Source organism: Papio anubis, chromosome 5 (genome assembly GCF_008728515.1).
Source record: "Papio anubis isolate 15944 chromosome 5, Panubis1.0, whole genome shotgun sequence".
Taxonomy (NCBI): Eukaryota; Metazoa; Chordata; class Mammalia; order Primates; family Cercopithecidae; genus Papio; species Papio anubis.
The window spans coordinates 38,057,170-38,083,989 of record NC_044980.1 but is presented as its reverse complement, the minus strand read 5'-3'; the positions used below and the strand labels follow the sequence as shown (position 1 = coordinate 38,083,989).

Genomic DNA, 26,820 nt, shown 5'->3' with positions numbered 1-26,820 from the left:
CTCGATCTCCTGACCTCGTGATCCACCCGTCTCGGCCTCCCAAAGTGCTGGGATTACAGGCATGAGCCACCACGCCCGGCCTGATTAAGTAATTCTTATTTAGTACATGGGGAAAACATGTTGATTAACTTAATAGTAAACAGTGTCAGAGTGTCACGATTATTTCTACCCACAAGGCTGGCCTGGTGATCTGTTCACTATCTTGGTAGTATGAGTCACCTGCTCCTTCTTTTAGGTCAAAGGCTCTCAAACATGTACATACCTTGGAATCACGTGGTGAGCTGTGAAATACACTGATGCCTGGGTTTCAACCCCAGATTTTCATATAATAACCTGGAGTGAAGCCTGGGAGCTGAGACTTAAAACATCCCAGGTGATTTTAATGTGCAGGCAGGCTGAGAATCACTGCTTTAGAGTGATTCTCTTTACCTTCTGTAAAGAGAGGGTAAAGGCTTTAGAGTGATTTCTCTTTACAAAGCTGTTATCTGCACTTTGATGGTCTCTATTCTAACAGACAGTAGTAGATAAGAGGCTTTCTAGTGAAGGTAAGGAATGTCTCTGTTTCAAAGCATTCTGGAAAATGTGTTGTACTTAGAAGTATGCCTGGCTCCCATACCTTGCTCTTGCTTTCATCTTCCTCCTCTATTCATTCATTAAGCATTTATCATGTGTAAGATACTGTGCAATTTCAGATTCCTGACCATCCACCAGATTCTGACCATGCCTCACACCCCTCTTTAAAATATGTAAAGTTTTCAGGACAATATCCGTTTCTACTTCTGGAACTCAACCCTTGCCCTGGTTTTTTGCCTGTCCTGTGCATCTATATTTCTAATTATATCTTAATTTTGAAAACATTTATATTTTAAGGAATAAATAACAGGTAACATCTTTTTTGAAAAAGGATTTTTTATGGATATAGGATTAATTAGTGTTTGGTCAGCATCATGTATAGAAATTTGGTGACCTTACACTAAATAAGCACTCTAATACTTAAAACAAGATCTAGAAATTTGCAACCACCAAAAAAGGAATCATGCCTTTCCTTTGTCATGGAAAACAAAGATGACCTTCTACCCTTGAACTTAGTTTAGCAGGAGGCCATATATTCCAATTAAAGGGGCTAAATCTGTATATCAGAATGTGTTCAGAGAGGTACATGGATGACTGGAAAATCTAATTGGGATCAAACACTATGCCCTTAACATCTGATACTAACAAATATTACCCCAAAATTAATACATGAACCTAGACTGAGCTGTACTTTTTTTTTAGGGAAATGAATGGCATTCTATGATAAGCTTATGAGTATTTCCATCATTTAAATACTGATCATGTGAATTTAAATATAATTGGAGTTGTTCATTAAAATGTTCGTGATACTTTTGTTCTTTTTAATAATGATTATAGTTATGTTTTTACACAAGTGCTATATACCCAGGACAGAAAACTTGAAAAACTCCAAAAAGTACAAAAAAAGAATTATTTGTAGTAATACATCCACTCAAGTCAAACGCGATTCACATTTTGGTGTGAGTCCTTCATAGATAAGAGAGAGATGGAGAGACATACACACACACACACACGCACACACACACGTATCCAAAAATATAGAGGTTATATAAAACAGGTTAATAATGTATAGCAAAATTTAATATCTAGCTACTTCTAAAAAATTTTGTGTCAATTTTTCAGTCTTCAAAGCTACACCTAGACCTGTTCCTGTATTATTGAAAAATAATAACAAGATAAACCTGGCTAGCTATACAAATGCTCTGAGGGTTGAGATAACATGCAAATGTAGCCTCACATATCAATGTGTGAAAGCTGGACAGACCACACAGCTCAGAAAAGGAAGTACACTCTGCATAGCTAACTTGCACATTCACTATCCAAGCTGCACCATCTTCGGGGTCATTGTGTGCCAGGCACATCAACTCTTTTCAATAAAAATGGTAAGTAATAGATTTTATAACTCTCCCTGGTCTCCTGGCAAATGTGCTACTCTTCTCTGCATAGAACAGACAGGGTTGAGGGTGCTTCACAGTCAGGTCCTCCGAGCCTTTGGGATTTTGCTTGGCCACTTGTTCCTTGTGCTGATGAAGCTGTTGAGTCTTGTTCATGCCAGTTGAGAGACACGGCTTCAAGAGTTCCCTTTTTTTGATTCCAGCCTTCAGAATAGGGGAAGAGCACTGTCTTGCAGAAAGAAAACATGCATTCTTTGTCTTTGCCTCTTAGGATAGCTTGGTGCCAGCCCCAATAATTTAGTCGAGTTTCCTGTTATGAGCAGTTTGAATCCCATGAAGGACTCCAGTGGCAAATATTGGGAAACATTGCTGATGGTGATTGCCATTTTGATAACACAGTAGATTTGACAAACAGACCTCTTTTGTTTGAAAAACCTTTTTTTTTTTTTTTTTTAATTAAGAGACACAAACAAAGCCCGGTCTTAACCTAAAGGACAGATTGTGTTCCCAAAATTAATGAGAAGTCATTATTTGGAGCACACTTAAAATGGTGAGTGGGTTCCCCGTGCTACTTTAACCCAAAACATAGCTGAACTACAACAGTAATATTCTGCTTCATAATTTTCCATTATTTCTTTGAAAAAAAGAAAAGGAGGGCTCCCAAAATATATGTGGTGTTCATATATTACCAGAATCTAGAAGAGAGTCAATTTTCTATCTTTATCTACTATTCCCCAGCCCCTAGAAGACTGGAAATTTGTTATCCCTTCTCTTGTTACGGAGAGGATACCCTCCTTTTGTCAGTCCCCAGTGAGAAGACAGGAGTTGAGAGGATGACTCCTGTGCTTGCTCAATTGGAGATTGTGCATTGCAGACATTGGAATAGGGAGAATAAAGGGATCATTCAATGATGTGTGTTGATGTTACTGTGTATTGTCTGGAAGCACCTTGAGTTAGGATAGGGAAAGAGTAGAGGTGAGAGAGCGTAATCTGGCCATGGGGGAGAGAGGAAGAAGGAAGAGCCATAGGGTGCAAGTCACTGAGTCTTGAGAAGGGGAGTAAACGGTGGAGGAAATGTTAGCGCATGACCCTGCCTGCGGCAACACCTGTAGAATCGAGTCTCTGGCTCAGGTGGGAGTGAGACTTATAAATCCCTCTGTGTTTCCAAATTGGGTCTTTAGTTCCGGGATTCCTAGAAAGCAGCTTGACCTTGGCCGGGCGCGGTGGCTCACGCCTGTAATCCCAGCACTTTGGGAGGCCGAGGCAGGCGGATCACGAAGTCAGGAGATTGAGACCATCCTAGCTAACACGGTGAAACCTCGCCTCTACTAAAAATCCAAAAAATTAGCCGGGCGTGGTGGCGGATGCCTGTAGTCCCAGCCACTCGGGAGGCTGAGGCAGGAGAATGGCGTGAACCCGAGAGGTAGAGCTTGCAGTGAGTCGAAATTGTGCCACTGCGCTCTAGCCTGGGCCACAGAGCGAGACTCCGTCTCAAAAAAAAAAAAAAATAGATAAATAAATAAAATAAAATAAAAAAGAAAAAAAAAGAAAACAGCTTGACCTTAAACGAGAGCACTGTGATTTATAAAGTGCTATTTGGATTTTCTTCGGCGAAACAAGATAACAGCAGGAAAAAGGGAAGTTTAACTGGATAGCATGTATTTGGTATGATATACGAGTAATGATTTTTTTAAAGATTATTGTTTTCTTATAATAAAAGTAACATGACTGGGTGTGGTGGCTCACACCTGTAATCCCAGTGCTTGGGGAGGCCGAGGCACGCAGATCACCTGAGGTCAGGAGTTTGAGACCTGCCTGACCAAGATGATGAAACCCCATCTCTACTAAAAATACAAAATTAGCTGGGCATGGTGGCGCATGTCTGTAATCCCAGCTACTTGGGAGGCTAAGCAGGAGAATCTCTTGAACCTGGGAGATGGAGGTTGCAGTGGGCCCAGATCGTGCCATTGCACTCCAGCCTGGGCAACAAGAGCAAAATTCCATCTCAAAAAAAAAAAAAAAAGTAACACATATTTCTCGAAAAAGCATCTTAGAAATATACATAAACTTCTTAGAAATACAGATAATGGTCAGGCACGGTGGCTTATGCCTGTAATCCCAATTCTTTGGGAGGTCAAAGTGGGAGGATTAGTTGAGGAGTTCAAGACCAGCCTGGGCAACAAAGCAAGATGTCATCTCTATAAAAAATTAAGTAAATAAATAAATTAATTAACAAACCAGCCAAGCCTAGTGGTGCATGCCTGTGGTCCCACCTACTAGGGAGGCTGAGGCAGGAGGATTATTTGAGTTCAGGAGTTCAAGGTGGCAGTGATGAATGATCATGTCACCACACTCCAACCCAGGCAACCCTGTATAGACAGAAAGAAGGAGAGAGAGAAAGAAAGAAAGAAAGAAAGAAAGAAAGAAAGAAAGAAAGAAAGAGAGAAACAAAGAGAGAGGAAGGAAGGAAGGAAGGAAGGAAGGAAGGAAGGAAGGAAGGAAGGAAACAATAAGCAAGTTCTATAATTTTATCACCTAAGGGACAATCACCAGGTTAGTACAGATCCTTCGAGAATGTCATCATTTAAATACACATTTAATAAATGTAATTTTATAAGTGTTATCATCTTTTATGAACCATTTCCTCACATTTTATTTAAAATATCTTTAATAATATGGGAGTTCAATGTAATTTTTAATGATAAATCATTTTTAACAACTGTGTAGTAGTCCACAATTTGTTTTAATCAATTTCATAGAGTTGGACATTTCAGTTGTCTCTTTTTCTTTCCTTACAGTAATATAGACAAGACTGTCACAAGCACTTTTTATATATTTTGTCTGATTATTTTGCATTGACAGAACATTAGCATAGTAACCAGGTGAAAACCTACATATATTTAAAACTTCTAACATAAGTTACCTTGTTGTTAAGCAGCGTACTTTAAGTTTTTTACTATATAATGGCATAGTAAGTGAATTTCCCAGTGCAATTATGGCATATACATGCCTATCTTTGTATAGTTATGTCTATTTTTGTAGCGTGAAAAGGTTATACTTCAAAATTAAGTTACTTCCCCTTAATTCCTTTCTCCCTAACATTGCTGCTGACATTCTGCAACAAGTGGCAGAAAGCCATGTAGCATATTAAAGAAAGGAAAAACTCCATTTTTTCTCCTTGAAAGAGATCAGATACAGTCAACAGGCCATATCCCCGGCTTCTTGTTGATTGGTTGTGCTTACTAGTTGTTTTCCATAAGTCACTTAAGCTTTGGGAGTTTCCTCATCCAATGATGGTGATGATGTGATGATGATGATGGTGATGATGATGATGGTGGTGATGATGATGATGATGACAGCTATCCCACAGGATTGTTGTGGAGAGTATGACTGCAATTATAAAGCGCCTGTGACAGTACAGGCACATGCCAGACACTGGATAGATGTTGGATTCCTGTATTTCAGCCCCAAATAAATAGTTTCCAAAGTAGGCATAGAAACTCCTAGTGAGTGCAGGAGGAGAGTGATACTGGCAGTTAGCAGTGCTAAGCCCTGACATACACTATCTCATTACATTCCTCTAACAATTCCTGCAAATAGTTATTCCTATTCCCCCTATTTTCTAGTTGAGTAAACTGAGTCTTGTAGAGCGTAAGTAATTTTCTCACAACCACACAGCTACTGAATATTGTTGGGCCTGGAATTTCAGCACAATTCTATCTGTTCTCAGAGCCTGAGCTCCTCTACATTTTGTTACATCTCAGAAAAAGTAGATACCTAGGAAGACAAGCTGGTAGTCAAAGAAAAGCCCAGGACTGGCCTTTAGGGGTGTGTGGGGCCCATCCTCAAGCTGGTGACCATGTCTGGTAGGCTTGAGGATCAGCTCTCATGGCTGCTTCTGCTATGGTCACTATGAGTTTTCCTACTTCCAGAATGCTCACTTTATTGAAATACTGTAGAGGCCACTGGGATGAGAAACTGAAGGAATGCCTGGTTTTGTGGTTCTTCATCCCAGGATCCAGAAAGGGGGGTTTAATGACTACATAACTCCCTTCCCCACCCCAAGCTCATCTGCTGTGTCACCACTGTGACCAATCCCCACCTCCCCGACTTCCTGAACTGTCCAGGAAGGCAATCAAGCCAAAAGGGGACAAGTGGTTATAAGGAAATTCACCTTTTACTGCCCTTTCCCTGTAACTTATTGGTAAGGAAACTTTGGAAATGTGTGGGAATGAAGCACAAAGGCACTTGGTGTTTTATGAAGATAGACACATTAGATATTAAGATTGATGGGCATTGGACACATGACACTGGGCTCATCTTCCAACCTAGCAAGGGATGCTGGGTTCCAGCTCAACCTTCCCATTTCTCCCTGTGGCATCTTGACCCTATCTCTTCAGCCCTCTTTCAAGAGGCTCAGTAGAGGTGCAGAGTTGGCTTAGCTGTTCCCCTACGTCCTTATTCATAGTGTGATTCTAGATTTTTAGAAGCGGGAGAAGAGACAATAGACTTCTACTTTATCTGCCCCTGTGGAAATTGACTTAATCTATAGCCTTAGACCAGCTCCCTTTACAGGTCTGAAATGAAAATGATAGAATAACACTTGTTTGCTTGGCAAGTATTTTTAGGTACGTTTTAAATTGTAGAATTTTCTGGAAGAAATGGAGAAATAGATGTTCTATTCATGTACAATTTTTCTTTTGTATTTTATGCATAAAACTTAGGTCAGAAAAAAATAAAGTAAAAATTGCGTTTGGGGTTTTTGGTCTGTTTTGCTCCTTTCATCCAGTTTTCAAGCTACACAAGGAGCTCCTGAAAGGAGAACGGTCAAATCGCACTGTCACTCATTCATTCAACAAAGGTCGTTTGAGCTCCTATTTCAAGTCTGCACTCTGCTAGTCATGGGAATGTAGGGTGAACAACACATGGTGTCCAGGCTTCCCACGGCTTACACTTAGGGTAGTGGTTCTCAAACTTTACCAATAATGAGAATCACCTGGAGGGTGAGGGATGGGGCCTGGAAATGGGCATTTCTTTTATTTATTTATTTATTTATTTTTGAGACAGTTTTGCTCTCGTTGCCTAGGCTGGAGTGCAACGGTGCAATCTTGGGTCACTGCAGCCTCCGCCTCCCGGGTTCAAGCGATACTCCTGCCTCAGCCTCCCGAGTAGCTGGCATTACAGGTGCCCACCACCACACCCAGCTAACTTTTTTTTTTTTGTATTTTTAGTAGAGACGGGGTTTCACCATGTTGGCCAGGCTGGTCTTAAACTCCTGACCTCAAGTGATCCACCCACCTCGGCCTCCCAACATGCTGGCATTACAGGTGTGAGCCACCGAACTCGGCTGGAAATATGCAGTTCTAATAAGTTCTCAGATAAGACTGACGCTGCTGGTCCAGGGCCCACGCTTGGAGAACCACTTTTCCCTGGAAGTGACAGATCAAAAACATCAAAGTGAACAAATAAATAAAATATCTTTCACTGAACTCTGAGGGAGGCAAATGAGGAGTTGAGATAGAAAATGGAGGGGAAAAATCCTCCTGAGAGAAGTGTCTGGTCTCTGGTGAGGGGATGTTCAGGCTGAAGCAGTAGTTCTCTACTCTGGCTGCACATGGGAATCACTGCAGCAGCTTAGAAAACGTCCCTGTTCTCAGGTCCCGAAACCAGTGAAACTGAAATGTGAGGTGGGGCTCAGTGAGGGTTGAGCATTACTACACCAAAAAGTGAGAATGAGTTGGGCATGGGGCATATGGGGGTAGAGAGCATTTCAAGCTGAGCTAGTGGCAGGTGCAAAAGAGATGAGGCAGGAGAGAGCTTGGAGCTGTAAAAAGACAGGATGGCTGGAGAACAGGCAAGAGAAGAAGTGAGTGACAAGAGATGGTTTTATGGAACAGGTAGTGGCCACATGAATGCTGGATCTTAAGGCTGCTTTAGTCCATTTGGGCTGCCATAGCAAAACACCTTTGACTGGGTAGCTTGCAAACAACAGAAATTTATTTTTTACAGTTTTGCGGGCTACAAAGTCCAAGATCAGAATGCCTGTTTGGTCATAGTCTGGTAAGGGTCCTCTGGCAGATTGCAGACTGCCAACTTCTTGTTGTGTCCTCACATACCAGAAGGGACAAACAAGCTCTTTTGGCTTCTCTATAAGGATTATTATTATCCCATATGCATTAAGTGTGGGTGGCTGCTCTATGCAAAAGAATGTTCATCTATCACTGCTTGAAGTTGAAAATAATGGCAACAAATAAAATGTTGGATTGAATTGCGTGTGCCCAAAGGAATATGTCTTGAGAACATCCGAATGTAGAGTGAAAGAAGGCACAGAGTAAGGACTCTGTCCTTATGTCCTAAGCACCTCCCAAAAGGTCTCACCTTCTAATACCATCACCTTGGAGGATAGGATTTTGACACATGAATTATGGAAGGACACAAACATTCAGACCTGGAATTTGATCATACTGTTCACCATGGCAGCCATTGGAGACACCTGAGTTGAGAAGTGGGTGCCATTACCTGCTTCATATTTTGAGGGTAGGGCTACTTCTGAAGGGACATGCATCCTCTCCAGATAACCTCGATCCTGGCTTGGGCCTTAAATATTGGCTTTGTTCCTGTTCTCCCTCAAAAGTGTGACCCAAATTTGACTAATCCAAGTTAGAGAGTAAGTACAGAGTTTCTGAGGGGAACAGGTCCTAAGATGTGAAAATAAATAACCTACTCGGCCACGATGGAAGACCCAACTGAGAACTGGTGTCCCAGGGAAATCTGAGAATATGAAAACTGAGTTAGAAGGTTCTCTGTGAGGACTGGAGTTCCAATCCACTTCCTTCAATTAGAGAGGTGATTTTTTTTTCTCTTAGGTAAGCCATGGAGGCCAACCATAGTCCTGAGTGATAGACTAATATCACTCCACACACTCCCCTGTCACCATCCCTGGCCTATTCATATCCTCCCCTTTTGCAAAAGAGGACACCTACCTTCTGCAACAAGATCTATCCCATTGTGTTACAAAAAAAATCCTGTACTATGACGAGTTAGTTTTCAGCCAAGGATAAGAGGCTCAAATTCTAGCTGGTATCTTGTGCTCATATAACACATCAGTGCATCTAGGAGGAGATGTGAGCCACTTTTTAGAGCATGTGTTAGGATACACTAAACTCGTGGCACCCTTGCTCTTGAAGTGAGTAGGCATGGGGCTCCAGTTCTTGATTTGGCAACTTCAATATCACTTCCCCAATTCTAGGACTCCATTCCATCCACTCTTTCTTTTCTCTCATGTCCTTATCTTTTTAAAATGTTATGAAACATATAATACAACAAATGCTCACATACTCATCACCTACAATTAATGTATATTACCATTCTGGCATCTATTTTAAAACTAAAGAAGAGAAAATTAAAGTCCCTTTCTGCCCTTTTCCAGTTCTATGTCTCTCCTTCCCACAGCAGAGAAACAACTATTTTAAAAGTGCCTTTCCGAATAACCTTCCCAGCCATGGTTTTATGCTTATATTTTATCTGTGGGTATCCATAAAACATATAATATCCCCAAACATATAGTATTGTTTTCCCAGATTATTTTCATGATTTTTGCTATTTGCCTTCTTTCACTCTACACTGGGTTTTTTTCAAGAATATTCCTCTGGACACATTCAATCTATTGAATTGCTGTGTAATTCTATTGTAATTTATTCATCTATTCTCCAACATTTGATTTGTTGCCATTATTTTCAATTTCAAACAGTGGTAGATGAACATCCCTTGGCATAGAGGGTATGAGAACCTTCAAGTTTATCTAACATTAGCAACTTGCTCTTTAAGGTCATTGTAATGATTTACCTCCCACCAGCCTTGTACAAAAGTTGCCATTTCTCTACATCATTCCTAAAACTTGACATTGTCATATTTATTGATAGAGTTTTGACCATTTGTTACATGTAAAACTGTACTTCATTATTGTTTAATTTTAATTTTTCTGATTATAACTGAGATGAAACAAGTTTTCACAAGTTTAATGGCCATTCCACTAAACTCTTCTGTAAATTATCTCTCATGTGTTTCATTCATTTTTTATGAATTATTTTTTTATGTTGATTTAGATGAATTTCTTAAATGTTCTAGGCATTAATCCTGTCAATTACAAGCATTGCAAATTTTGTTCTCCCAGTCTATGGCTTCTTTTTAACTTTACTTTTGGTGCCTCTTTTTTATACAGAAGTTTTAAATCTTAATGTTGTCAAATTTTAAAATGAGTCTTTATCATTTCTGCTTTTGATGTCCTTTTAAGGAAATTAATCCCTACCCCTTAAATATTAAAGTCATTTTTCTAATTTTTCCTTGAAGTGCTCATGTTTTTAAGACTCTATGTTCATGTTTAGGTCTTTAATCATAAGGATACCATTTATATTTGCGATGCAAGGCAGGCATCTAATATCAGCTGATATGGATAACCAGTGGTTGCAGTATTACTTATGTTAGCTTGTTCTTTTCCCCCATCACTTTCTAATGCCTCCTCTGCCACATGTCCATTTCCCATCTTTGTGGGACTCTGCTTCTGGGCTTCCAACTCTGTTACATGATCAATATAGTTCATAAAATTCCATGTTTATCATTGTTTCTTCTTCTTTTTTTTTTTTTTGTTGTTGTTGTTGTTGAGACAGAGTCTTTCCTTGTTGCCCAGACTGGAGTGCAGTAGAACGATCTCTGCTCACTGCAACCTCTGCCTCCTGGGTTCAAGTGGCTCTCCTACCTCAGCCTCCAGAGTAGCTGGGATTACAGGCACGTGCCACCACACTTGGCTAATTTTTGTATTTTTAGTAGAAATGGGGCTTCCCCACGTTGGCCAGGCTGGTCTCAAACTCCTGACCTCAAGTGATCCACCTGCCTTGGCCTCCCAAAGCTCTGGGAGTACAGGCATGAGCCACTGCACCCAGCCTCATTGTTTCTTAATTATGCTCTTTTGCTCTGGATTCATATATCTTCTTGCACAGGTACACGTAACTCTTGCCTGCTGTCTAACAATTCCTTTCGTGTGTGTGTGTGTGTGTGTGTGTGTTAATCTACTCACATTCTTTTTTTTTTTTTAATTTTACTTTAAGTTCCTAGATACATGTGCAGAATGTGCAGGTTTGTCACATAGGTATATGTGTGCCATGGTGGTTCGCTGCACCTATTAACCCATCCTCTAAGTTCCCTCCCCTCGCCCCCATCCCCCAACAGGCCCTGGTGTGTGATGTTCCCCTCCCTGTGTCCATGTGTTCTCATTGTTCAACTCCCACTCATGTGTGAGAACATGCGGTATTTGGTTTTCTGTTCCCGTGATTGCTGCCTAACGATCTCTAAGATTATTCAATACTTCTACTATTATTACCCAAACACAACCAGGATCTTAATACAGGCGGAATTGCCCATTGAATACAATCCTTCAACCCTATTTCTGGTTCTTAAAACTTCTGCTTGGAGGAAATGAACATTACTGTCACACTTAATTGGCCAAAGTAAGTCGTATGGACATATCTCAGTTAAACAGGGCAGAATTTATAAGGATGTATAATCCCCATGCATTCAGGGTCATGTCAAAGAACATCATCAATTTGGAAGAACAGAGATGTTATATACTACCATGTATACAGTATAGGTCTTCAAATGACTGAGAATTTCATTTTGACATCACTCTTAAATGATAGTTGAGCTGACTATAAATATTCTAAATATATGGTTACTTTTCCTCACCACTTTACAGACTTAACTTGATTAGCTTCTTACTTCTTTTGTTGCCAGTGGAAGTGTGCTTTCAAATCCAGTTGTCATTCCTTGTATTTGACATTATCACCCCCTTTAAAACATTTATTTATGTTCTGAGCTTTTACTATGCTTCATAGAGATGTGAATTTATTTTTACTTATCCTGCTTGGTACTCATAGTATCAGTTTAAAACAGGAGGCTAAAAATATTTTCTGTAAAGAGCCCAGTAGTAAATGTTTTAGGCTTTGCAGGCCCTATGGTATCTATCACAGATATTGAACTCTACTATCGTAACATGAAAGCAGCCATAGACAATGTACACATAAATGGGTGTGGCTGTGCTCCAATAAAACTTTATTTATAAAAATGGATGTCAGGCTGGATTTACCCAACAAGCTATAGTTGTCAACCTCTGATCTAAAGCCTAATGACTTTCTTCAATTCTTTAAAATTCTCGCCATTATATTTTCAAAAACAATTACTCTATCATTTCCTCCTTCCTATGCTTTTTGTCTAAAGTTCCTATTAAAGTTAGTCTGTGATCACCTATCCTCCATGATTTTAATTGCTCTTCCAAACTTTTTATCTCTATGTCTCTCTTTGATGAATCTTAAATCCGTTTATCAGCTTCATCTTTCCATTCATTACTTTTTTTTTCCTATGTGTTGAGGGTCACCAACTGTCCCAGTGTGTCCAGCACTTTCCCAGTTTTAGCATTAATATCGCATGTCCTAGAAACCTTTGAGTTCCAGACAGACCAGGAAAGTTGCTCACCCTATCTACAGTGTCCAATGCAGATTTTATCCTATTTCTTGAGTTGTTGTTTTAATGATAAAGTTTGTATTTCCAATTTCTGGAATTGTTTCTCTTATCTCCCACATTCCTGTCTAATACGTGCCTGTTTTTATTTTAAATATTCTTATGTTCTGTTTTGGATAGTATTCTATTATTTCTTGATGGATCCTAAATTCTTAGAGTCCTTTTCAGATTGTTCTATTGTTTTAATTTAATTGATATAACCCTATATTTCATGGTTGATTTTGTTGAATTCTCTTTCTCATTAATAGTTTTCTTCCTGTGTTATGGAATTTCATGTTGTAGACAAATTTCAAGGAGGTGTTGTTGATTGGTTGGTTTTCTTTCTGCCTGCCTTCACTCCACATTCTCTCATGCTGTACTTATCTGTACTGCTTCTTCCTGAGGCTTCCAGCCCAGAGCCAGATCTATATGAACATCTGGATGATTCAGGCACACAGTAATTCTGGACATTTCGCATACCCGTTACTAAGTCAACTGGTCTCCTGGCCTAGCTCCTGGTGTTGTGCTGTACTTAGTCCAGGGTTTCTTGTTCTGGACAAGAAAACTGGGTTTCCTGCACTTTTGTGCACTGGAGAATTACTAGCAGCATCTCTGGTCTCTACCAGCTAGATATAGTTGGACTTCAGCACTTTTGTTCATTGTTAGATGTTTAGTAGCATCTCTGGTCTCTACCATCTAGATAGCAGTAGCATCTCCGCACCCTCCCATGTGACAACTCAAAGCATTTTCAGATGTGATAGAATGGCCCATAGTCGTGTGAGGAGTCAAAATCCTCAACCACCCAGTTGAGAATCACTGGTTTATACCAACACAATCTCAGCAACATACCACTTAGTCCCCTTTCATGTTGCTGAGGAGGGAAAGCATGTCTCTTACTGCCCTTGGTTTCACAGAGTGACCCTATGCTATAAAAGCTAGATTAACGAACCCTTCCATACCCTGAACCAACAGCCACCTCTTCAGGCTTCCAGTCTCACTCATTGCCTTGTGTTTCTGTTCTCTTTCTAAAATAGAGAGCTTTATCTTCTTAAGTGTTGCTGTCTTTAAAATTTTTTTCATTTTATATTTAATCTATCACTGACATGTGCTAAGTCAGTGAGAGAGCCACAAGCTTTCATTTACTGACCAGAAGTTGATCCCTCTCCTCTATCTCTTTTCCTGCATTTTCCTTTAGCTTCATATCTTCTGTTTTTGTTTCGTTTTGTTTTGTTTTTGACACAGGGTCTTGCTCTGTCACCCAGGCTGGAATGCAGTGGCACGATCTCAGCTCACTGCAACCTCTGCCTCCTGGGTTCAAATTATTCTCCTGTCTCAGCCTCCCAAGTAGCTGGGATCACAGACGTGCACCACCACGCCCACATAATTTTTGTATTTTTAGTAGAAATGGAGTTTCACTATGTTGGCCAGGCTGGTCTCAAACTCCTGACCTCAGGTGATCTGCCTACCTCGGCCTCCCAAAGTGCTGAGATTACAGGTGTGAGCCACCACATCCAGCTATCTTCATATCTTTCATTTCTCTTTTCCCCCTTCATCTCTGACTAATGGTATTGAGTAAATCAACAAAGGAGAGGAAATGTTTCAGCATCAGGGCTGATGAGACACTGGGAGAATTAATCCAGTTACTTCCAGGTCTCCATTACCACACTTCACCCCTACTCCAACCTATTAAGACGGTGGTTCTCAAAGTGTGCTCCCAAGCCAGCACATCAATATCACCTGGGAACTTAATAGAAATTCTTGGGCTGCACCCAATATCTGCTAAATAAGAAAGGAGGTGGGTTTGTCAAAGATCAGATGGCTGTAGATGTGTGGTATTATTTCTGAGGACTCTGTTCTGTTCCATTGGTCTATATCTCTGTTTTGGTACCAGTACCATGCTGTTTTGGTTACTGTAGCCTTGTAGTATAGTTTGAAGTCAGGTAGCATGATGCCTCCAGCTTTGTTCTTTTGACTTAGGATTTCCTTGGCAATGCGGGGTCTTTTTTGGTTCCATATGAACTTTAAAGCGGTTTTTTCCAATTCTGTGAAGAAACTCGTTGGTAGCTTGATGGGGATGGCATTGAATCTATAAATTACCTTGGGCAGTATGGCCATTTTCACAATATTGATTCTTCCTATCCATGAGCATGGAATGTTCTTCCATTTGTTTGTGTCCTCTTTTATTTCACTGAGCAGTGGTTTGTAGTTCTCCTTGAAGAGGTCCTTTACATCCCTTGTAAGTTGGATTCCTAGGTATTTTATTCTCTTTGAAGCAATTGTGAATGGTAGTTCATTCCTGATTTGGCTCTCTGTTTGTCTGTTACTGGTGTATAAGAATGCTTGTGATTTTTGCACATTGATTTTGTATCCTGAGATTTTGCTGAAGTTGCTTATCAGCTTAAGGAGATTTTGGGCTGAGACAATGGGGTTTTCTAAATATACAGTCATGTCATCTGCAAACAGGGACAATTTGACTTCTTCTTTTCCTAACTGAATACCCTTGATTTCTTTCTCTTGCCTGATTGCCCTAGCCAGAACTTCCAACACTATGTTGAATAGGAGTGGTGAGAGAGGGCATCCCTGTCTTGTGCCAGTTTTCAAAGGGAATTTTTCCAGTTTTTGCCCATTCAGTATGATATTGGCTGTGGGTTTGTCATAAATAGCTCTTATGATTTTGAGGTACGTTCCATCAATACTGAATTTATTGAGCATTTTTAGCATGAAGGGCTGTTGAATTTTGTCAAAAGCCTTTTCTGCATCTATTGAGATAATCACGTGGTTCTTGTCTTTGGTTCTGTTTATATGCTGGATTATGTTTATTGATTTGCGAATGTTGAACCAGCTTTGCATCCCAGGGATGAAGCCCACTTGATCATGGTGGACAAGCTTTTTGATGTGCTGCTGGATTCGGTTTGCCAGTATTTTATTGAGGATTTTTGCATCCATGTTCATCAGGGATATTGGTCTAAAATCCTCTTTTTTTGCTGTGTGTCTGCCAGGCTTTGGTATCAGGATGATGTTGGCCTCATAAAATGAGTTAGGGAGGATTCTCTCTTTTTCTATTGATTGGAATAGCTTCAGAAGGAATGGTACCAGCTCCTCCTTGTACCTCTGGTAGAATTCAGCTGTGAATCCATCTGGTCCTGGACTTTTTTTGGTTGGTAGGCTATTAATTATTGCCTCAATTTCAGAGCCTGCTATTGGTCTATTGACAAACCTGAGAAAAACAAGAAATGGGGAAAAGATTCCCTATTTAATAAATGGTGCTGGGAAAATTGGCTAGCCATAAGTAGAAAGCTGAAATTGGATCCTTTCCTTACTCCTTATACGAAAATTAATTCAAGATGGATTAGAGACTTTAAAAAAACCCTAGAAGAAAACCTAGGTAATACCATTCAGGACATAGGCATGGGCAAGGACTTCAAGTCTGAAACACCAAAAGCAAAGGCAACAAAAGCCAAAATTGACAAATGAGATCTAATTAAACTAAAGACCTTCTGCACAGCAAAAGAAACTACCATCAGAGTGAACAGGCAACCTACAGAATGGGAGAACATTTTTGCAATCTACTCATCTGACAAAGGCCTAATATCCAGAACCTACAAAGAACTCAACCAAATTTACAAGAAAAAAACAGACAACCCCATCAAAAAGTGGGCAAGGGATATGAACAGACATTTCTCAAAAGAAGACATTCATACAGCCAACAGACACATGAGAAAATGCTCGTCATCACTGGCCATCAGAGAAATGGAAATCAAAACCACAATGAGATACCATCTCACACCAGGTAGAATGGCGATCATTAAAAAGTCAGGAAACAACAGGTGCTGGAGAGGATGTAGAGAAATAGGAACACTTTTACTCTGTTGGTGGGATTGTAAACTAGTTCAACCATTATGGAAAACAGTGTGGCGATTCCTCAAGGATCTAGAACTAGAAGTACCATATGACTCAGCCATACCATTACTGCGTATATACCCAAAGGATTATAAATCATGCTGCTATAAAGACACATGCACACGTATGTTCATTGTGGCACTATTCACAATAGCAAAGACTTGGAATCAACCCAAATGTCCATCAGTGACAGACTGGATTAAGAAAATGTGGCACATATACACCATGGAATACTATGCAGCCATAAAAAAGATGAGTTTTTGTCCTTTGTAGGGACATGGATGCAGCTAGAAACCAACATTCTCAGCAAACTATCGCAAGAACAGAAAACCAAACACCGCATGTTCTCACTCATAGGTGGGAACTGAACAATGAGATCACTTGGACTCGGGAAGGGGAACATCACACACCGGGGCCTATTATGGGGAGGGGACCGGGGGAAGGGATTGCATTGGGAGTTATACCTGATGTAAATGACGAGTTGATGGGTGCTAACGAGTTGATGGGTGCAGCACAGCAACATGGCACAAGTATACATATGTAACAAACCTGTGCATTATGCACATGTACCCTAGAACTTAAAGTATAATAATAATAAAAAATAAATTAAAATAATAATAATAAAAAAAAAGAAAGGAGGTAGGTCCCAGTCACTTGTGTATTAACAAAGCCTTCCCAGTGATTCTGATGCACACTCAAGTTTGAGATCTCCCAAACTCAGACATACTAAAGACGCTTTGGATCAGTGTTCCTCAACCTGGCTGCCCATTTTAACTTCCTGTTGAATTTTAAACTATGTAGCTGTTTGAGTGCCAACCTCAGAGATTTTGATTCGGCTGGCCTGGTGGCTCAGGTACTTTTTTTTTTTTTTTTTTTTTTCCTTTACTCTCCAAATGATTGAAACATCTGGTCAAAGTCTGCTTTAGTTACTCATTTACTTTTTAGCCCATTCTGATCATCACTTATGCCAGTGTTTTGGAATTCTAAGTGAAAACTGGTAAACTTCAAGTGAACAAAGTTTAAAGTGATCTATTCTGGAGCTTAAAGTGATCTATTCTGGAGCTTGACTTCTTGGATTTCTATTTCAGTTCTTCTCATTACAATTTACCTTCTCCGTGTCTCAATTTCTCCATAGTAAAAAGGGATAAGTCACTATACCTACTTATTAAGTTTATTTTAAGAGTTGAATGGGTTTATAAGTGAATATCTTCAGTATAATGCCTGTCACACAGCAAAATCTGCACGAAATATTTCTAAAATATTTTGTAAGTTCTACATGCCAAAAAAAAAAAAAAAATTCCTGCACAACGAACCTAAGTCAAAGCAAATATCTTGGGAAGATAGACTTTTAAAAATATATTTAAAGGGTATTTCTCTATTTTTCATGTTAGGACTTTTTGCTTCATAAGTCCCACTTTTTCCCAAAAAATGTTATATGCTGTTTAAAAACAATGGTAAAAATTAACTTTTCTCTTAAATTTTTTTAGAATTTTACTATGTGCCTTTTAAAACTAGTTAATGGAATTTTAAACCTGAGTTCAGAATATTCTATACTCAGATTTGAGCTACAGAAACTGATAAGCTGACAATAAATTCAGCCCTTATGCAAGTTCTGGCAGAAGTGAAAAGAGATAGTGATGAAATTAACATCTGCTGAATCTGATCTATAACAGATATTTAGGTGAAATAGTTTGGGTGAAATCTAGTGAAAACACTTTCATAGATGTTTGGGAGGCTGAACTTACATGAAAATATTTGACTTTTCAAGATATGGACACAGTCCGAAAGAACTATCAGCACTTTTACTCATTGCAACTTTGAAATTAAAGTAGTTACATTCACTTTATCACAAGAGGACATTCATACCAGAAAAATTAATTTTATCACATGTACCCACAACTACAGGATACAGCATTTCAGGCTGGGTGGACTTTTTTCGATAGCAGAACATAGCTACCCAACACAATAGGGCTGCAATAAACACTCCTCAAATTAGTCACCCAGGAGGCAGGGAAGGGGAAGACAGGGAATTTCCAAACTATGTCTTAATCATCAAGCAAACCAACAAAAAAGACTGTGAGGGTAAAATTGTCGTAGCTTCTGATTTCTAAGCAAAGTCCACCTGTAGCTACCAACCATGCCTAGTGCAGATGGTTTCCATTCTCTGATGTAAAACTTAGCATCCTGAGCTAATTTGATAAGCAGGATGAGGAGAGAGGTAGGGCATTCCCACAAAACAGCCAGGATAACTATATCTGGATGGCTAATTTGGCAGGAAAAACCGTATGTAATATTCTAGACTCCTTGACTCTTCAATATTCTCATTTTTCTCACCATTCTACCCTTCCACATGGTAAGTCCTTCTTTTTAATTTGTAAGCCACATACACCAAAAAAAGGAGCGGCGGGGAGCTGTGAACACATTCCTGGGAAATGATGCTAGGTCTCCCTTTTGATCACTGTGAATACTGGTTTCTCCTTTGGGTTCATTGCAGACAGGTAGTCAATCTATAGTTGAGGAAAAATGGCTTCTTGGGAAGGTGATTTGCACAAACTAGATAGAAACACACCACATTTTTGCATTTGTAATATCTGTGTAACTTTTTCCATTGCTAAGATCTGTATTTAACTGAATGGCTATAAATACTGCCCCCATAAATACTTGTAATTAAAGAAAGATTCTGTTTAACCGAGTACTTACTATGTTAACTGTTCTAATAAATTTGGACCTTTAAGTGCCCTAGATCCTCAGTGGAAACAAAGGAGAGATACTGATTAAAATTCAAGGCTCCTTGAAGCTAGCTGGTTGAGTGTGGAAGTCTTACCTTGACAGTAAATTCTGTTTTCTCAAGTTTTCTGAGTAGCTCTTTCCTTCTTGTTGCATCCTCCACACTGAGGCTGGATTGGTCTCCATTATCAGACCCACTGGATTTATCTTCCACAAGCCCGCTTTTTATGTTACCTGCTTTGTTCCTGAAAACATTGGAGTTGGTGATGCAGATCAGATAGTGTCCTTTTGGCTTTAAAGTATACAGTTCAGGGTATATAGAAAGAGCAAGGATAAGGTTTGGTAAAATTTGTCTTCTGGGAAGGCAGGTGATTTTGGACATGTTTGGAATGGAAGCAGTATCTAGGTGTGGAAAATGGAGTCATATTTAAATGAATAACAGCCTGCTTGGAGGTTGTGGATGACTCTTGAGTGTGTGTGTGTGTGTGTGTGTGTGTGTGTGTGTTGAAGGAATCTAGAGGTGGTTAAAATTTGGTATAAAAAAAGGTACTGATATCTGCAACTTTGAAACTCATCCAAAAAGAAAAAAAAACAAAAAACAACAGGTGAATAGATAAATGGACAGATGTGACAAAGCAAGGATGCAAAATGCTAGCCATTAGAAAATGTAGGTGGCAGTATGTTGGTGTTAACTTCCAACTTCAATTTCAACTTTTGTATGTGCTTAAAATGTTTAAAAAAAAAACGTGGAGGGGAAAGGTTAAATGTCACATAGACTGGACAAGCAGAGCTGGGAAATATGGAACTCCATTTTCTATATTCTTAATCCATGTGTTTGTACCTCCATTTATCCACCAAATGAAATATTCACAATAAACCTTTTCCCCTGAATGTAAATAGCTTCATCATTTTCTCCTCTTGTAAAAATGAGATGCATGTGATGATAAATTTTTTCTAAAATATAGGAAAATGTAGAAAAGGAAAAAATCTTACTATCTAAAGAAAACCACTATTAACACTTCAATAAATATTTTTCTAGACATATCCCTGCATGAAGTATAAGGCCTTTCCATTTCTGCCTTTTACAGCTGTGCTTTTGCTGCTGCTTCTTCACTCTCCCCTCTGCCAGACCAGGTCTGGCACTTCCTTTAATGCTTGGTTCCAACTTTCTTTTTTCATGAAAACTTCCACTTTTCACTCTCTCCTGTACTAATCCCTCTTGATTTGGCATGTCCTGTCTTCAGCATTTCTCTTGTCAATGCCTTGAAATTCTCATCAAGCACCTTTAGTTTTCAGATGCATTTTCTTCCCAATTATTTTGCATTCCACCATTTTATTTTGCATACCTCAAGTTGCCAATATGTTTTCCACCAGGCTCATAATTTTACAAAAACCTGTTCTGATTAAGGCAAAACCATGCTTTTAACTTAATAAGTAACTACACAGTTTAAAACAAAATCCTCTTTCTAGATAGAAACGAGAATATTCATGCCAATCAATTTATGTTAATTTAGGGAAACACTGAGATCGTAATTGTAAAATAGGATTCTTATTTCAGAAAATATAAGCCAGACTCAGCTCCTGCTGTTTTTGCTTAGATTTTGTCATTGTCCAAAACTACAGTAAGATACCATCTCACACCAGTCAGAATGTCTATTATTAAAAAATCAAAAAATAGCAGATGCTGGCTAGGTTGTGGAGAAAAAAGAACACTTATACACTGTTGGTGGGAGTGTAAATTACTTCAACCATTTTAGAAGACAGTATGGCGATTCCTCAGAGACCTAAAGACAGAAATACCATTCAACTCAGCAATTGCATTACTGGTACAGATCCAAAGAAATATAAATTGTTCTATTATAAAGATACATGCACGTGTGTGTTCTTTGCAGCACTATTCACAATAGCAAAGACATGGAATCCACCTAAATGCCCATCAATGGTAGGCTGGATAAAGCAAACGTGGTACATATACACCATACAATACTATGCAGCCATAAAAAGAATGAGATCATGTCCTCGTTCATGAATGGGACACGGATGGAGCTGGAGGCAATTATCCTTAGCAAATTAACACAGGAACAGGAAACGAAATACCACATGTTTTCACTTATAAGTGCAAGCCAAATGGTGAGAACACACGGAATCATAGAGGGGAAAACACACACTGGGGCATATTAGAGGGTGGAGGATGGAAGGAGGAAGAGGATCAGGAAAAAATATTGGGTACTAGGCTTACACCTGGGTGATGAAATAATCTGTTCAACAAATCCTTACAACACACATTTACCTATGTAACAATCCTGTATATGAACCCCTGAACTTAAAATATTTTTTTAAAAAAATATTTTGTTATTATCATTTCCCAAAGGTTCATGATAGGTCATAGGTTCAGTCTCTGAAGAGCAGGGGAGGTGCTGGGCTCCCCAGATGGCTTTTCCAGTGTTTACAGACATTTTTATTTTGTGGGAATAAAACTAGGTTTTGGGTCTTTAAAATGTGAAAATAAGTACTCACTTATATTTGAGTGTTATCTTAAATATATCTACTTCAAGGAGTTTCCATCAGTTCACTTTCTTGCATTGTAAATTTTAAACATGGTTTCCTAATTTTATGGAAGTATCTTATTTATTACTACTACAACATCATCTCAGTGAATCTCAAAGAATTAGATTAATAGACTAGATAATCTGGGCAGTAAAAAGTGTATTTTTCTTTAGGAATAGAAAAAAAATGGATTGTTTCTATCTTCCTCCCGTAAGCATAGCATTGTCCTGAGCTATATCAAGGTTTAAATCACTTTTGAAACTTTGTATTTTAGGAAATAAATATAATATCAATAACAATTGCTAACATTTTACTAAGTGCTTCCCCTATGCCAGATGCTGTTGTAAGTCTTTTTAAAATATCAAGTCATTGAATTCTTGCAGCAACCCTGGATGACATACTACTTTTATTCCATTTCATGAATCTGGAAACCAGTGGGGAGAGAGGTTAAGTGATTAGCAGCCAGAAAGAGCCAATCCTAGACTGTCTGGCTCTAGAACCTGTGTCTAAACTATTCCACTCTACTAGTTCTCTAGGGTAAAAAGAAATGGCACCAACCCAGTCTAGAGGTAGAATACAAAGAGAACTTGCTGTTTCATAAACTTAGTATGAATTTGCATGTCTCTCTCTATGTGTATGTTACTAGGTTGGTACCAGATTATTAGTTAACTGTGTTAATGATACCACGAGCCCTTCTCTTAAGACATATGCTTTGACCTTTTTAAAAAGAATTGGGAAGAATTTACACCAATTGATTTCTCCTTCCTTGCACAACAGATTGTGTGTGTGTTTGTGTGTGTGAGATCAAAAATATATTAAAGAAAATTAAAAAAAATTCCACAGCCATGGCTATTTCCCTTATACTATGTGACTGTTCAGTCTTTATCTATAAGTATATGCATTTTGCATAATTATCATATTATTTTTTACTTAAGTTTCATTCATAAAAATTATCTCACGTTGTTACACACTCTTCATAATCCTTTAAATTATTGCAACACATTCCCTGTTTTTGTTATCTTTAGATTATACATAGTATGACCCTGTTTTGAGCCATCTATATTTTATTTTATCTTATTTTATTTTATTTTATTTTATTATTTTTATTTTTTTGAGACGGAGTCTCGCTCTGTCTCCAGGCTGGAGTGCAGTGACATGATCTCAGCTCACTGCAAGCTCCGCCTCCCAGGTTCACGCCATTCTCCTGCCTCAGCCTCCTGAGTAGCTGGGACTACAGGCGCCTGCCACGACGCCTGGCTAAATTTTTTTGTATTTTTAGTAGAGACGGGGTTTCACCGTGTTAGCCAGGATGCTCTGGATCTCCTGACCTCGTGATCCGCCCTCCTCGGCCTCCCAAAGTGCTGGGATTACAGGCATGAACCACTGCACCTGGCCCTATATTTTATTTTTGTACCATTATCATACCTTTTAAATTACTACTTTATATTATATTATATTATATTATATATAACAGAACTAGTCTCTCTCTTTCCTTCCCTCATTGCTTCTATTTTCACAATATTTACTGATGTCCTTATCCATGTATACATAAGTAAACTTTATAATGATTTTACTTAGTTCTTAAATCCTAGCTGTGATTCTAGTTGTGTTTTTCTCAGTTTCAAAAAAAAAAAAAAGATTAGCATACAGGGTCTAGCTTTCTTTCTTAGCATTGCTATGTATAGGGTGCACCTTACTTTTCACACTTTGCTCTTTAGAGATTTTTTTCCAGCTACTCAAGTATCCCTACGTACTCTCAGGATGGCTTTAAGGTCAAGGCAGGATCTGGCCAGGGAGCAGAGAGCAGCCCATACGGAGAATCAAGCAATCCCACAGTAAATACAGTTCCAGTTCAAACGATTCCCCTCTAACTGAGTGAGCTAATTGGTCTCTGGCAATGAAGGGCTCCTTATTATATTTTTATTGTTACTGTTGTTGTCATTCAATGTAACTTTTTCCCTAGTGTGGTTTATAGGGTATTTATATCAACTTATAAAGTGTTGGGATATGTGTCATTCTCATAATTTCATGCTCTAAATTAATTCCTTCAGGATTAAATACTACTTCTTGTTCTCTCAAGAAACACTGTTGCAGATCACAAGCCTCTATCTTCTGTTTTTCCAGGTTTTAAAATTTAAAACTTTAAACAACAAATCACACAAGGTTTGAGTGAGATACATTCACCCAGAAGACATGTAAAATATTCTCCTAATATAATCATCCTCAAAGGTTGCTGTAAATCATCATTTGAAATGCTTTCATTGAGGTGATGACTAATCTTTTGGCCATTAAATTGCCAAATAAAACACTCAAAAATGACATGATTCTTTCCATCTTAAAGATGTTAACATTTGATTTCTTTATTAAGATGACTTCAGGATAAAACATTTGTATGTATCAAGAATGGTTATTGCATTAAATGTCTGCTTAAAAAGTTCTCCATTTTTGTTTTCCTTTATCCTGAAATCAGAATATCATATCATTTTGAAAGGTTTTCTAGCCACTTCCCAGCACTCACAGCATGAAGCTCACACCAGAAGTTTCCACAGATCACCCCAGAGGTGATAAGCTCTCGCTTGCCCTTCCATCCCAGGATATGGTGATTGCGGGACCATGGAATTTACAAGATGAGATTCAAAGGACCCTAATTGTCTCTCTGCTTTCAAGTAATTCTGCCACTTAACACCAAAAGAAGAAAAAGAACCAAGAACATGAAAAGTCCTCCTATTGCTCCACTTAATACTACTCAAAAAAGGAGGTTCCAGACACTTTGGTGGTGATATTTTGGTTTTATTTTTTTTTTTGACAAAATCTATTCTGGATAATATTCCCAAAATGCTTCCTAATCATCAAACCTGGTGGAATCTTTTTAAACATGTCGATGGCATTTGATAGTCTTCCCTTGATTTCTGCAATACAATTCTTCCCTCATTCTCCCCCCTCTGTCTCTAACAAGTCCTTCTCAGTACCCTTTGAGTCACACTTTGTATTTTGGTAACACAAAAGGCACCATCTTTGCCCCTCTTTCACTCTGCCTGCCCTCCCTCAGCATTCTTTGCTTCTCTCAAGACTTTAGCTACTGTATTAGTCCATTCTCACGCTGCTATAAAGAATTGCCGAGACCGGGTAATTTATAAAGAGAAGATGTTTAATTGACTCACAGTTCCGCATGGCTGGAGAGGCCTCAGGAAACTTACAATCATGGTAAAAGGGGAAGCAGGAATGTCTTTCATGGCAGCAGATGAGAGAAAGAGAGAGAGAGAGAGTGCAAAGAGAGAAAAGTCCCTTATAAAACCATCAGATCTCATGAGAACTCACTCAGTATCATGAGAACAGCATGGGGGAACCACCCCCATGATCCAATCATCTCCCACCAGGTCCCTTCCTCAACACATGGGGATTATAAGGATTACAATTTGAGATGAGATTTGGGTAGGGACACAGAGCCAAACCATATCAGCTGCTAACTCTTTGCTGATGGCTCACATGATGAAGTCATCATCTTTCCCCAGATCTGTTCCTCCTCTTGTATTCTGTAACTTGCTGAGTGCATCCCCCACCTTCTGAGTTATTTTATATTTCTCCATTTCCACCAGTGCCCTTGCACCAAACTTACAAACACATACACATCATTTTCTCTCCAACCATGTTCAACAGGCTTTTTTTCAGAATTTAGGCTCTTGTCGTCTTGCCTGGAGTATTATGGTTTAGCATCTCTCACTCCTTAAGTCTATCCCTCTCTGCTTCTAGAATGGTCTTTCTAAGCACGCATCTAATTATGTAAATTTCTGACTTCAACCCTCTATATAGCTCCTAAAGACCAAGTGCAGGGGTCAGCAAACTGTGGCTGTGAACAAATCCAGCCCATTGTCATTTTTTACAAAGAATGTGTTATTGGAACATAGCCATGCTCACACATTTACATATTGTCTATGGCTGCCCTTATACTACAAGAGCAGAGTTGTGTCATTTCGTCAAAGACCATGTGGTCTCAAGAGCCAAAAATATTTCCTATCAGGCTCCTTACAGAAAATGTTTGCTGACATCTGGCCTAGTGGATAAAGTCAGAACTTCATGATATCACATGTAAGGCCTGCATTCTTTGGCCACAACCTCTATCCCCAGGCTTGGCTCTCGCTATAGCTCCCTTAAACCTTATACTCCAGCAGTGCTTGGCTGCTTACTGTTCCCTGCACTGGTCAAGAGAAATTTCAGTGATGAAAGACAAGTCATGTGTGTCTGCACTCCCCAGTGCCATAACCACTGGCCACATTTCACTGTTGAGCATTTAAATTGTGGCTACTGCAACTGAGGAATTAAATTGTTTATTTTACTTAAATTTAATTAACAAAAATTAAAACTTAAATAGTTACACGTGGCTAATGGCTACCATATTGGACAGTATTGTGTTAGACTGTCACCAGTGGTATCTTCGTCCCTTCTAAGGTGAATATTTAAGACATTTAGGCTACCCTATCTGGAGATAGAGGCTCACTTCATCTCCCAGGCTGGAGTTCAGTGGCATGATCTCGGCTTGCTGCAAAAACTGCCTCCCTGGTTCAAGTGATTCCCCTGTCTCAGACTCCTGAGTAGCTGGGATTACAGGGGTGTACCATCATGCCCAGCTAATTTTTGTATTTTTAGTAGAGATGGGGTTTCACTGTGTTGGCCAGGCTGGTCTCAAACTCCTGAACTCAAGTGATCCACCCGTCTCAGCCTCCCAAAATGCTGGGATTACAGGCATGAGCCACAGTACCCGGCCAATACTTGCTGTTTTGTGACTCGCTTATTTCACTTAGCATAATGTCTTCAAGGTTTCTCCATGTTATAGCATATGTCAGAATTTCGGCCCCCCAAAGTGCTGGGATCACCCTGCCTGGCCGAATGGTCACTTTTTCTAAGGAGCCTGTTGTCCCAATCAAACCTTGCACCTCCCCACCTCAAAGAACTGGATATTCATTTGCGTCCTCAGTGTGCCATCATATTACCAGGAAAACTATTTCCACTCTTATCTGTCTCCACCAACCATTCCCTAAAAGCAGATCCTTGTCTGCATTTGTCTTTGCTTAAAAAGCTCCTAATCCAGTGCCTGGCTTGTGTCAGAAGCTTTACTAAAATGGCTATCAGTCAA

General features: G+C 39.2%; 1 protein-coding gene across 1 annotated transcript in view; it reads left to right on the top strand.

The window, feature by feature from the left end:
* Nucleotides 1–1,871: 1,871 nt before the first annotated feature.
* The window catches only part of FYB1 (FYN binding protein 1), a 165,595-nt gene continuing 140,646 nt past the window's right edge, over nucleotides 1,872–26,820 (top strand). Inside the window, exon 1 of the mRNA XM_003899602.3 lies at nucleotides 1,872–1,955. Coding sequence (XP_003899651.2) covers nucleotides 1,953–1,955 — 3 coding nt within the window. The 5' untranslated portion in view covers nucleotides 1,872–1,952. The remainder of the gene's footprint in view (nucleotides 1,956–26,820) is intronic.